The 13,922-nt window shown below is 39.8% G+C and overlaps 1 protein-coding gene across 1 annotated transcript; it reads right to left on the bottom strand.

Moving 5' to 3' along the window:
• Positions 1-9,622: 9,622 nt before the first annotated feature.
• On the bottom strand, positions 9,623-10,525 carry LOC125376802. Its single transcript, XM_048388786.1, has one exon. It carries the CDS (start codon positions 10,523-10,525, stop codon positions 9,623-9,625), a length of 903 nt encoding a protein of 300 aa, XP_048244743.1.
• Positions 10,526-13,922: the final 3,397 nt, after the last annotated feature.

Raw genomic sequence — 13,922 nt, 5'->3', positions numbered from 1 at the left:
TTTGTGTATTCCTATTATTCGGTTTAAGTTGTCTTCTACTAGGTGTATTAAAGTAAAGCTTCTCATAACGTTCTTCATAAATACCAAAGATCATGTAAGATTAATTTAGGAAATGGTAAGATTGATATAAATATATGTGTATTCTTATTATTATTCTGCTAGGTTGTATTGAGGTCAAGCTAATCATTTCGTTCTTCATAAATATCAAAGATCATGTAAGATTATTTTCGTTATTGGTAACACATGTAGTACGTGTCTTACTGAAGAGTTATCTGATTTATTTACAATACATTGTCCTCAATTGCGCTCTATCACGTGTGTTTTATTTTTCAACCAAATGTAAAAGTGTCTTCGTTTCATTGCTTTAAATGCAATTGATTATTTGTATGATACATTGTCAGCAAGATAATTTTTGGAGTATTTTAATTGTCTCAGACTGTGCCTTGCTTATGAGTTATTGTGATATGTAAAATGACTGATGAGATACACCGAATAAAGACTGGCCACAAATAGATACTTATCTTGGTTGTTTTAAGGTGTGCGATCCCAAGTTAATTCCCTGACAACACATTCTAGGTATTATAATCAGCCTAGACCAAACATAAACCTTTAAAGGCGATTGCATAGGTCATAATATTTATTATACTTGGTAAAAAACAGTTGCAGTTGCACTGAATAAGGTCAATTGTGTCTGCCTCAGGTAATACACGTTGATGGTATTGTTATTTAGAATTACGCTACATAATATAGTTAAGGATTGCAAGATGTGACATGTTTTAAGAAATGTGTAAAAAGAAAGATTTAAATAGCTACTATTGTTATTTAAGGTTGTCATTCCTGAGGCATTCCAGAAACCTGGAATCCCGTAATTGTCCTGATTATGTTTCTTGGTCCAGCACAATACCCGTGATCCTAGATGGTAAGTGATAAGTGTCTAATACACTTCGGACTTTGAACCGAGATACAGATGAAATTCTGTTAAATGCAGCATTAAACCCAAAGTACTCATTCATTCACTATTTAAGGTTTTTGCAGAACTGATAACAGTGGTGGTTAATAATTCTTATTAAACATTCCGCTTTTATGACTTGAAAAGAAATAAGATGCTAATGTACGAGGGTTGTGTTGTGGCTGCGTTGATGGAATTGGTTGAAGATAGTGTTGAACAATTATCAGCTAACAATTCCATCAAAGGAGTCCATCATAGTTAGGATCCGAGGTCAAAGTGATTCTGCTACACACCTTCCGCCGAGGATGCTGGAGTGTCAGGGATCCGACTGTGATAGAAGCCTCCTCCTGGTGGCATTAAATTTTCTACATTGTGCCCGTCAGACAGGTCTTTCTTCAAGTTTAGGGAGTTTTCCACGACATTTAGCCTAGATATTCTCACGCAGTTGACTTAGTAGATTATCAAAATATTGGCCTTTACTGGTCGGACCTTCCGGGAGAAAGTCTAATGTAGGAATCCTTTAGAATGCAAGAAAACTGAGGCTTTCCCCTTGTCAGCTGAAGGAACAGACTTATCCTTCTTCGGAGGAGATGTTAGATATTTCTACTGTCTCAAGTCAAATCGCTCAACAAAATCTGCTTCAGAACAACGTAAAATCGTAAAAGATTATGAACGTGGAGCGTTATGGGTACGTTTTGGAACCCAGCATGCTGAAACCTTTGTCATACCCATAGTTGATGACAGCGGTAGCCAGTAGTGTTCATTTTTATCAGCATCAACGGAGAATACCTCACTTTGATGCCAAGCATAATGTGCAGGATGGAAAGTATTGCCCTTAATACATGCAAGGCGTTAAGAGTAACTCACATTTCTTGGTAAGCAAGATACTGACAAATTAATTACTTACCTTGAAAATTTCATGATTAAAGAGGTAGCCAAGTAGTTCACGAGTTGACTGATCACGCCAGGGTTCCATTCTTCGCGTGTGTACTAGAGCCTAATAAACTTGGAAGTTCCAACTGCAAAACGGTATTAATATTGCTCAAGGCGGCGCCTTATTCAACTCACTCACTCATTAGTGCACTAGATGACAATTAGACATCATATTTCATATGTGTTAACACACACGGTTATAGAACAAAGTGATAATTACATTTTGGAAAAATAACTGTTTGGATGTTGAGGCATGTTGTTTCCCATTTGAAAAACGTGTTGCGAAATTTAATCTGAAACAACTTGTAACGTGGATTAAGTTGTCTCTGCAGGTTTGACAGACGTAAATCATGGGGTTAATAATTAAGCCAGCGCTTAAAATGCGCTTAGAGTAAGCGTAAACAATGCAATTAATAGGGATACAACACTACAGTGAGCACTATTAGAATGTTTTGAACACCAATGAAACTGTTGTAGGGGGATTTCATTTATCGCTCATCACACTGTTCCATACAAAACTGTCAGCAATCGATTTATACCACTAAGCTGGGCGTTGTCCCATTTTAAAATTTAATTTGTATGTTTACAGCTATAAAAGATGCACTGTAGTCGATGATCATCTTTATCTCATCATGACGTCCATAATGCTGTGGTCGCTTCTGCTGGTGCTGACTGTAACTGTGTCCAGCTTATCAGATCTTGTCTCTTACGATATCAACACCCAGGTGAGATAGACATCTATTTAGTGAATTCAATGGACATTTATTTAGTGGATTAGGTGGACATTTATTTAATAGATTAGGTGGGCATTTATGTAGTACATTTCGTGGACATTTATTTCATAGATTGCGAAATTACACTAAATCTGTCTCCCTCCCGTACGCAGTATGGCGCTAAAATATTCATGGGGGCGTCAGTACATCCTAGCTCTCCCAAATATTCAATAATGCATACATCTTGATTCGTCGCTTAACCGAACAATTCTTCATAGCTGGCTATTCCACACTCCCTCGCAGTTGACGGTGTTGTTGCGTCAAAACACCTCTAACGCCACTAAGGCTGTTCCGCACAGTCTTGTCTACAGATGTCCTTGGCAATCCTAGTACTGTTGCTGTTGTATTCATTTGCCACAATGACGTAACCGTATGAAGAAGTCGCTGTTTGCTGCTATCATTTCTAGAATAGGTCTTCAGCAACCCATGCTTGCCGTCAAAGGTGACTATGCTTGTCGTAAAAGGCGACTAACGGGATCGGGTGGTCAGGCTCGCTGACTTGGTTGATGCATGTCATCGATCCCAATTGTGTGGATCGATGCTCATGATATTCATCACTGGATTGTCTGGTCCAGACTCGATTATTTGCAGACCGCCGTGATATAGCTGGAATATTTCTGAGTGCGGCGTAAAACAACAAACCAACCAACAATCTTAACACTGTGTCGTGTTGATTTACAGGCCATGTGTACCGAGGTGACAAGAGCTCGTACCTTAGTGTGTGTGGCCGGCTGACATATTGCTGACAACAGGATTAAACCCTTTCACTTTCTGTGAATATCTCACTTTTGTGTTTCTTTTAATGAAAGTGACACACGATAATGATTGAATACCTCTAAGTCTTTGACATTTTTATTCATAGGCCAAATGTACCGAGGTGACAAGAGCTCGTACCTTAAAGTGTGTGTGGCCGGCTGGACTCAACCCCTTTGCTGACCAGATAGCTGAGGGAGGCCGTATCATCGCCTACAAGATTCAATGGTTCAATGGACGATGGTCTGGCTGGTACGTCCCTGGCTTCAACGATATTGACTCGAAGTTCAACCCCTCTGCTAGCAAATGTGCCGAGCTACCCTACAGGGCTAACACGATGAGAAGAATGTGGTCGTATTTCTACGATCACACACACAAATTCATCATCTGTAAACCAAATTGATAGTGTAGGTCATGTACCTGACCTTGACATAATAATAAACGCAGATGAAGCGTCTATAGATTGTTGGTTTTCAATTGAGGGTATACATACGTCTCGACATTTGGCGCAAACATTCTCTCGGAGACAGCCTCCAGCGACTGTACGTTGTTTATACTATTTGTCGATGGCTCCAATCCGATGAAATAAGTCACAGATGTAGATGGGCAGTAGCTCTCTATCAGTGCTTCCTTAGAGCTAAGATCACAACCAACAATGGCAATCATTGACTTGCGTCCCTTAGTCGTACCAGGATCCGCTGATCAAATGTTTGTTAGCCTGTCAACATCAGGTGGTTTCATCAAAATTCAGAAATGTACGGTCTGTGTCACTGTTGACATTCCTGCTGCACAGAACGATACGTCACTCACTCACTCACTCAACCACTCAACCAGCCGCCAGCTCATCTGCCCACTCACTCAATACTGACCACAAACGGTTCTATTCCAGAGATTTAGGAACTTGTTACACAATATACGCTCACCATCTGTGTCCAATAATCTTCTTTTTCAAAATGTGTTTAGCTTTCAAGAAAACCCGCGTGATAGATGACTATATCTATACATAAGGTTTGTTTGGGTTTCTTTCACGCCGTAGTCCACCAATATACCAGCAATATGACGGCGGTCTGTAAATAATCGAGTCTGGACTAGACAATCCAGTGATTGACATCATGAGCATCGATCCACACAATTGGGATACGATGGCATGCATCAACCAAGTCAGCGAGCCTGGCCACCCGATCCCGTTAGTCGTCTCTTTCGACAAGTATAGTCGCCTTTTACAACAAGCATGGGTTGCTGAAGACCTATTCTACCCCGGATCCTATGCATACGGTGACGATCATGATGCTGTGGTTTGTACTGCTGACGGCGACTACAACGACTGTCCTAGGCTACGAGTTAATACATCAGCCGAACAATTTATGATTTATATTGTTTATCACGTATTTTCATCCAACATGTCATGCGAACATGTTATTATTCATCAATGGATAAATCAATTCATAGATGAAATAAAGTGTCTATTCAGATGTCAAACTTAAATGCGTATGATTCGGGAATGTTGTGTGAGAAGTTGGGAGGGTAAACATCACTTGTAAATGACTATAAACAAATGTCAGTCAGGACATGAAGTAAATGTGTCGATAACTGTCAAGTTCCTGCGATACCGATATCATAATATATAATGTCTTGAACAAGAGAAGTCGGTAAGTAATTTGACCTTTCAGAGGAAATACGGAAATGCACTTGAAAAATGTTGATTAGGTTGTCCATGATATCGCAGATATAATACGTATTGCAGATGAATTGTTTATGTGTTGGTGAAGTGCAGAACACACACATCAGTAGCCCCTATGTGATATCTGATGTTAACCTAAATAAGCTCTGTGTGTGTGTGTGTGTGTGTGTGTGTGTGTGTGTGTGTGTGTGTGTGTGTGTGTGTGTGTGTGTGAGAGAGAGAAAGAGAGAGAGAGTGAGAGTTCAGGTGGAAGAGAACCTGTAGCTGGTATCGCCATGAAAAAACAATAGATTATAGTGAGTGAGTGAGTTAATATTTAAAGTCACATCGGCACTATTTCAGCCATATCGTGACTTGAACAAGTTAAACATTTATATTATATATAAAAACCTGTCGCCGAAGGACAGTACAACAATTAGCAATATATCACAGATTATAATTTTAAAACTAATTTTAGAGCAATAAAACGATCAAATTAAATCAGACGACACAGTATAAAAACGGGCTGTAGATCGCCAGCAACCAAAGTTAGGCCACCATACTAGGGACCATGGGGACTTACGGTACTTCTGCTACCTACATGGTCCCCAGCAGGATTTACACCATCCCTCGGGTTACTGGCGATGATCAGAAAGACTAGCCAAACAGTTAAAATCAACAAAAATGCTACGATTAAAATCACAGCAAAATGAAAAGATACTTTGAATGATACCGGACTTACGTACCTTCCCAGGGGGACAATTGTTTTACGATACTTCAACCCCCTGTGAAGATACAGCCACTATCAATCCAAGTCATGAATTCAATTTACCAAATTAAAATCACTTTCTATATACTATACATATTATAATCAAAATTTATCTATTAATTCTATTTCTTTTAAAAAACCGATGAGTAAATGAGCACTGATACTAAAAAGATCCTTGATGGACGAAACTTTGAAATACTTATCCCTTGTAATGGAAAAATCAATACAGTCAAGCAGGACATGCTTGACTGTGATTCTCTCATCACAAGGGATACAAAACGGAGGATCCTCACCTTTTAATAGATATTCGTGTGTATATCTTGAATGGCCAATACGACATCGTCGTAAAATGACCTCTTCAAATCTGGACTGACACCCCAAGTAGGTGTAACCGAGAGTTGGCTTAATTTGATGTAATTTATTGATACCTACTTGGGTGTCCCACTTCATTTGCATAAGATCTCTGATGTAACACCTGATCACAGGTTTATAATCACTGTATGGAAGTAGAAGTGGTGTCACAGATTTGTTGAGGGCTGCTTTAGCAGCAGCATCAGCCATTGTGTTGCCTTTTATGCCCACATGACTGGGCAACCAACAAAAGACGATGTCGTATTGGCCAGTTGAAAGATCATTATAAAGTTCTAAAATATTTAAAATGATTGGATGACTAGAAGAGACTTTTTTTAGTGCCTGAAGACAAGATAAAGAATCAGAAAAGATTATAAATCGTTTATATACAGATTGTTGTTGAATGTATCCCAAGGCTGTAAGGATAGCATTGGCCTCAGCAGTGAATATAGAGCTATTATCTGGTATTCTGGACGATAAATGTTTTGATCCAATGACGGTGGCAGATGCTACTTGGCCACCATCCTTGGATCCATCAGTAAAGATTGAACGGTGAGTGTCGTATTTATTTCTTAACTGTAAATATGCTTGTTGATATACGAGTGGATTGGTCTCAGATTTTATAAAACGTGTGAGGGAAATGTCTACTTCTGGCCTCACCAACTGCCAGGGAGGAGAAGACAAAAGTCGGTAAGGAGAGATGAGATCTAAATCTATATGGGCAGCAATAACATTTGATTTAATCCGAATTCCAAGTGGGGGAACCAGCTTTGGTTTCCTCAGAAACAGTTCTTCATATTGTGGATGAAAAACAGAGGCATATGCAGGATTAGAAAGGTTAGAGTGTAATTTGGTGATATATTGAAGAGATAATTTAATACGGCGTAGTTTCAAAGAGGGTTCATCAGCCTCAACATAGAGACTGTCAACAGGAGAAGTTCTAAAAGCACCAAGGCACAGTCTAAGTCCCTGATGGTGGATTGAATCTAACTTTTTTAAATTACTCTTGCAAGCTCCAGCATACACAATGGAGCCATAGTCTAATTTAGAGCGGATTAATGATCTATATAAGTGAAGGAGGGTTGTCTGATCCCCTCCCCACTTAGAATTCGATACGACTTTCAACAAATCGAGGGCCTTCAGGCATTTAGTCTTTAAATATTTAATATGTGGCAAAAACGTCAAATGGTGGTCGAAAATCAATCCCAGAAATTTGGCCTCTTTTACAACCTTAATTGGAGTACCATCTAAAGAGAGTTCTGGGTCTTTATGAGTTTTATATTTCCGACAGAAATGTATACAATTTGTCTTTGTCTGTGAGAACTTAAATCCATTCTCAAGACACCATTTATGAATTTTATTAAGACACAACTGTAACTGTCTTTCAATTGTACGCATATTTTTACCACGACATGAAATATTAAAATCATCCACAAACAATGACCCATCTATTGAGTCATTTAATACTTTAGATAAACTATTTATTTTGATGCTAAACAATGTGACAGACAAAATACTGCCCTGTGGAACCCCCTGATCCTGATGATAATGATCAGACAGGGTTGATCCAACACGAACTTGAAATTGTCTGTCAGTTAAAAACTGTGATACAAATTGAGGCAAGCGGCCTCTTAAACCAAAGTCATGTAAATCTTTTAAAATACCATGCTTCCAAGTGGTATCATAAGCTTTTTCAAGATCGAAAAAGATAGATACAGCATGTTGTTTGTTTATAAAAGCATTTTTAACAAATGATTCTAAACGAACCAAATGATCAATTGTACTTCGGTTTTTACGAAATCCGCACTGGATATCACTGATTAAATTGTTGGTTTCTAAAAACCAAACTAAGCGATTATTCACCATGCGCTCCATGGTTTTACAAACACAGCTAGTTAAAGAAATAGGTCGGTAATTGGATGGATCTGTATGATCCCTGCCAGGCTTTGGTATGGGTACAACGATGGCATGTCTCCACGAAGGAGGAAAATGTCCTGTTGTCCAAATATCATCGAAAATATTCAATAGTGTTGTGAGACAAGATTCAGGCAAGTGTTTTAGAAGCTGATAATGGATATCATCAGCACCAGTTGCAGTATCATGAGCTTGTGCTAAAGCAGTGTGTAGCTCATGTAGTGAAAATACTTCGTTATAATCTTCGCCATTGTCAGAAATAAAATTGACTTTTTTCCTTTCTTGTTGTTGTTGATACTTCTGAAACTTTGGAATATAATTTGACGAAGAAGAATGTTTGGCTAAAGTTTCTCCCAGTTTGTTTGCAATATCTGATTTTTCTGTCAATAAATTATTAACATCTTTGAGATGATGAATACTTGATTTGGAACCTTTGCCTTTGAGTTTTTGGATCATGTTCCACACCTTTGACATAGGCGTGCGAGAATTTATTTTGGAAACATAATCCTTCCAGGTCTGTCGTTTAATGAGTTTAAAAGTTCGTCGAGCCTTGGCATAATTAATTCTTACATTATTCAAATTATGAACAGTAGGATGGCGTCGAAAGTATTTCTCAGCCTTCTTCCTATGCTTCCTAGCTTGTTTGCATTCATAAGTAAACCATGGTTTACGAATATGTGGGTTCACAGAGGACTTAGGAATAGTTTCATCAGCTATACCTTTCAGTTGATCGGAAAACAACTGAATCGGGTCAGGAACATCCATAAAAAGGTCGTGTTGCAATTTGTCAGTACATATGTTCTGAAATAACGGCCAGTTTGCCTTAGAAAAATTCCATCTTGTTATAGGTGGATCATCAGTGGGGTTTATAGCTGTAATAACTGTCGGAAAATGATCACTTCCACAAAGGTCATCATGGACTGACCATTCAAATTCATTATATAAGTTAGAATCTGTGATTGACAGATCTAATGCAGTGTACGTACCTGTTGCAGGATGTAAATATGTGTTCGAGCCGTCGTTGAAGATGCATAGATTATTGTTAGCAATAAAATCTTCAAGGATTTTCCCTTTATTATTTATATTGGAACTTCCCCATAGAGGGTTATGCCCATTAAGATCACCCATGATGATACAGGGCTTAGGTAGTTGGTCAAATAAATCCTGAAGTTCAGACTGCTGCAAATTTGAGGATGGAGAAATATATAGGGAACAAAGTGTGAAAGTTACTTGTAGAGTAAGACGGACAGCAACAGCCTGAAGGTTACATTTGAGATGAACAGGACTGTGGATGATGCCCTGCCTCACCAAAATGGAAGCACCGCCAGTGGCTTTATCACCTGGAGGTGAAAAAGAATGATAAGAATTGTACTGACGCAATTCAAATTTATCAGTATGCTTAAGATAGGTCTCTTGTAAACTAAAAGCTGATGGTTTATAGTCTTGAGCTAATAATTGGACTTCATTGAAATTATTCCTAAGTCCTCTGCAATTCCACTGAATTATGTTAGGAGATTGAGTCATGGTGGCTCAATCGGTGAACGCTCACGTACACGTGTGGAGGAAGGACTCCTACTACTGCTCTGTGACGATGGGGTGACATCCATGTCCAGAGCATCAAAGGAGTTATGGACAACTATCTCTGAAGAAGAGGAGTTCCTGTTTGTCTGTTTTTTATTTAGTTTTTTCCTTTCTTTTCTGGTCAGAGTAACATCGGCAGATCCAGTTGTTGCTGGTTCAACAGTAGCCTCTGGCTCTTTAGTAGCTGATTCAACAGCATCAGGGTAAACAGACAAAGTTTCAGTTTGACTCGAGGATGAATTGGACGTAATCACAGAAGTTATGCTGATAGGTGTATCTGATTTGATCCATGTCAATTCTGTTTGAACAGAAATCGATACCGTTGGAGGAGCAGAGATAGTAGCAGCAGCAGCAGCAGCAGCAGAGTAGGTTCTTGTAAGTGGAGTAGACGGGGACTGACTTTCAATAACCTTCTTAGCCTCGTAAAACGAGATATTTTGTTCATGTTTGAGTTTTATGATTTTTGATTGCTTTTGCCACACTGGACATAATTTAGATGAAGCCAGATGTTTGCCGTTACAGTTTGAACATTTAATGTCAGCTGTACATCCAGTGCTGTCATGGTCGTCACCACAGCGCTGACAGACTACAGAGTGATTACAAGATTTTGATCCATGTCCAAATTTTTGGCACTTGAAACATCGGAGTGGATTGGGGACATACACCTCCACTCCAATGTTTAGATAACCAGCTTTAACAGACTTAGGAAGGGCCGATAGGGCAAATGTAAGCATATAAGTATTTGACGGGATGATGTCACCGTCTCTGGATTTCATGGTGAAACGCTTAACTGCAGTTACCCCTTGACTAGTCAATTCATCTGTAATGTCTTGCTCCGACATGTCGGACAGGCAACGAGCTCTGTCTCGAACAATGCCTCGGCAAGAATTCAAGGTTTTGTGTACGGACACAGCAACCTCAATATTTGCAAATGTAGTTACAGATAGCAAATTGAGAGATTGCTGTCTCCGTGAACACTCAACAAGAAGAGAGCCACTACGAAGACGTGTTACATTTTTAACTTCTCCGCAAATTCCTGAAACTGCTTTTGAGATGGCGAAAGGATTAAGTTTTAGTGGTTGTTTATCAGCTGCCTCGATCACAATAAATCGGGCCCAGGAATCCAATTCACGAGATAAGTTTTCAGTTTGATCAGATACATCTAGATCGACATGTCTGCGTTTCGAACGGTTTGAACCAGGGTATTGGAGAGACATGATGAAAGGAAATAATTCAGCACCTCTGCTCCCCACCCACCATGGAGTGCCACAAAGAGCGATGTTTTATTGCACCGGATCTCCAACATGCAAACATCAGGGATACAGAGGTGGTATACTCCAGTAAGAACAACATGAATAGCTATATTTGTCTATCAAATAAAATGCCAGGCTGGTCCGGCCCATGACAAGAAATTGAAGACATACAGAACTCAGAGGTCGAAAGTACCAGATTGGCCCATGAGCCACCGCCTTCTGGCGTAAGACTCTAGGCAAATTATTCAATCCAAAATTGAGAATACACACAAGTTATGGACGGCCAAGGCCAAAATATACTTTATAGTACTACACAGGAGTGCATATACAATATTACGCACAGGGCCTGGCATGACCAGCCGATTGATAAGACCGGGCCCATCTTACCACCCGTCTAGGCGAAGTAAGGGTCGAAGTAGTGTGTTGGGCAAAGGAACACAGTTCCAGGAACCAGTGCCCTCAACTACCAGACTCCCGTCCTCCGCCGACACAGGGACGCAACCCACGGCAAACAGGTTGCCCATTTTAGTCGCCTCATACGACCAGCAATGGGAGGCAGTGGAAATATTCTGCCCCGGTTCCACACGGGGGAAGAGCTATTAGCGTAACCCAGCACTCACCACGAGGAGGTTGCTCTTCACGAGTGCCCAATAGATTATAAAAAAGCTAAAATTTACGCCAACAAACTAGAGACCATCGGGTCTACGAGGTTGCATTACATATTACAGATCCGTGCAAACGAGGTTGCACTATATATTGCAGATCCAGAGATATGCGGTTGAACAATATATTATGGATCCGGACAAATGAGTTTGCACTATATATTACATATCCGGACAAAAGAGGATGCACTGTAGTTTGGATCTGGATAAACGAGGGTGCACTATATTTTACGAGTCCGGGCAAATGAGGTTGCACTATACATTACGGATCAGGGCACACGAGGTTGCAATGTATAACGGATCCGAACAATACAATGAAACTGCATATAAAGGATCTGGATAAACGAGGTTGCACTCTATATTACGGATTAGAACAAACGAGGTTGAAGGTAAATTACGGATCCTGACAAAAGAGGCTGCACAGTATAAAGGATCCGGACAAATACAATGAAACCGTATATTAAGTATCTTGATTAACGATGTTGCACTATATATTACAATTACGAGAGACTGATAAATGAGGACACGGACATTTGTAACATAATTGGGTGGAGATGATACACCTATTTATCGTCCAAAAGTATTTCTCCAAAATAGCATGTGAAGAAAGAACATGAACGTTCATGACAGGATTTCACCTGTAGTACGTCAGGTTTTCTTACAAAAAATACATCTCAGCTTGTGGGGCGGTCGGGCATCCTAGTGGTTAAAGCGTTCGCTCGTCGCGCTGAAGACTCGGGTTCGATTCCCGACATGGGTACTATGTGTGAAGCCCAATTCTGGTGTCCCCCGCCGAGATATTGCTGGAATATTGCTAAAAGTGGCGTAAAACCATACTCACACACTCGCACACTCTCAGCTTGCCGCCCGTTCCCCGTTGTACGTTATCGGATAAACATTCAATACAAAACAGCTTGACATAAATACACGATTTTCTCAAATACTACACGCAACTGCTTTCACATGTTTTTGAAGAAACAAATCATAATCATTAACATAACTAGGAAAATATTTACACATATTAAAACTAAAACAAAGAATGTGAGTATTAATACTTTGATGATCAACAGAAATAAATACAACATTTACCTAAAACTGTCTCATTTAACGAAGTAAAGCACTGGTCGGAAGGTGCGCCTCTGTGATCTAGTGGTAGAACGTCCGCTTGGAGATCAAAAGGCCCGGGATTCGATCCCCAGCCGCGTCATTCCAAAAGACGTTAAAATATGGTACTTGTTTCCCTTGCTGGCGCTCGGCATTGAGGGGATAAAACTGGTCGGTTCGGCGTCAGTACACTGTATCCTTGTGGGGTATTCATGTTAAACCGCGGCATGGTATCTCAGTGGGCTTGTCCCATAAAATCGGCATTAGCCCGGACTAGTACAAGCAGCTACACACATACACGTGCATGTACGTCGCTATATAACGCAACGTTAAACCCTATTTCACCTCACCTTACCACTGGTCACAATATATAACGAAACCTTCATCAACGGGATCCGAAATTATGAAATTTCAAAATTCCAAAATTTCCGCCGAAAATAATTAAGCAACCCTAAAGCTGGTTGCCTTCTTTACGATAATACCCTTTTCGACCACCTCACTAAATGGCCTGGCGGGCCCGTGTTATGCCGTAATGTCGGAGAGCGCACTTTAATCTCCAACAGTAAATAAGGGGTACCTCACTGATGAGATACACTGAATAAAGACTGACCACGAAAAGATGCTTCTCTTGGTTGTTTCAAAGGTAATGTTCACTTGATATGTATTGTATGTGCTTAAACTATGTTCCTATTTTCCTCTTTTCTATTGCTTTCTATGTTCTTTCAAACTGGGCATTATTGATTAAGGTATCCAGTGAAGTTATTATTATAGTTAGGTTAGATCATGTCGCACTGGACATAATCAAACAATATGGTGTATATCAAAATAGTATGATAGTGCCAAAATCATTATATTTTTCTTCAAGTTTTATTAAAATCAAATATATTCTACTACTTTAAATTTCACATCCCCAAGCCAGTAAATGCTACATAGTTTTCAGGACTTGAATCATAATACGTAACCCTTGGAGATGCAAGCTATTCGAAACCAGTCAAACGAGCGGGCAGATGCTAATCAGCTGGCGCTATTGAAATTCTAGACCCGGCTGACCAGTTTCAGACACAGCCGACCAGCCTATAAACAAATAACTAAGCAAGTCAGCACATCAAAACTTGACCAACATGTTATCAATTCCAAACTGGGCAGATAGGTAGTGACATGCTTTCAAGGTTTAACCTCACCCCAAATGTTGTTACAGTGGATTATAGGGGATTAAGAGA

Source organism: Haliotis rufescens, unplaced genomic scaffold, assembly GCF_023055435.1.
Source record: "Haliotis rufescens isolate VD_foot unplaced genomic scaffold, xgHalRufe1.0.p SCAF_79, whole genome shotgun sequence".
Classification (NCBI taxonomy): Eukaryota; Metazoa; Mollusca; class Gastropoda; order Lepetellida; family Haliotidae; genus Haliotis; species Haliotis rufescens.
This window is presented reverse-complemented; position numbering and strand designations above follow the sequence as displayed.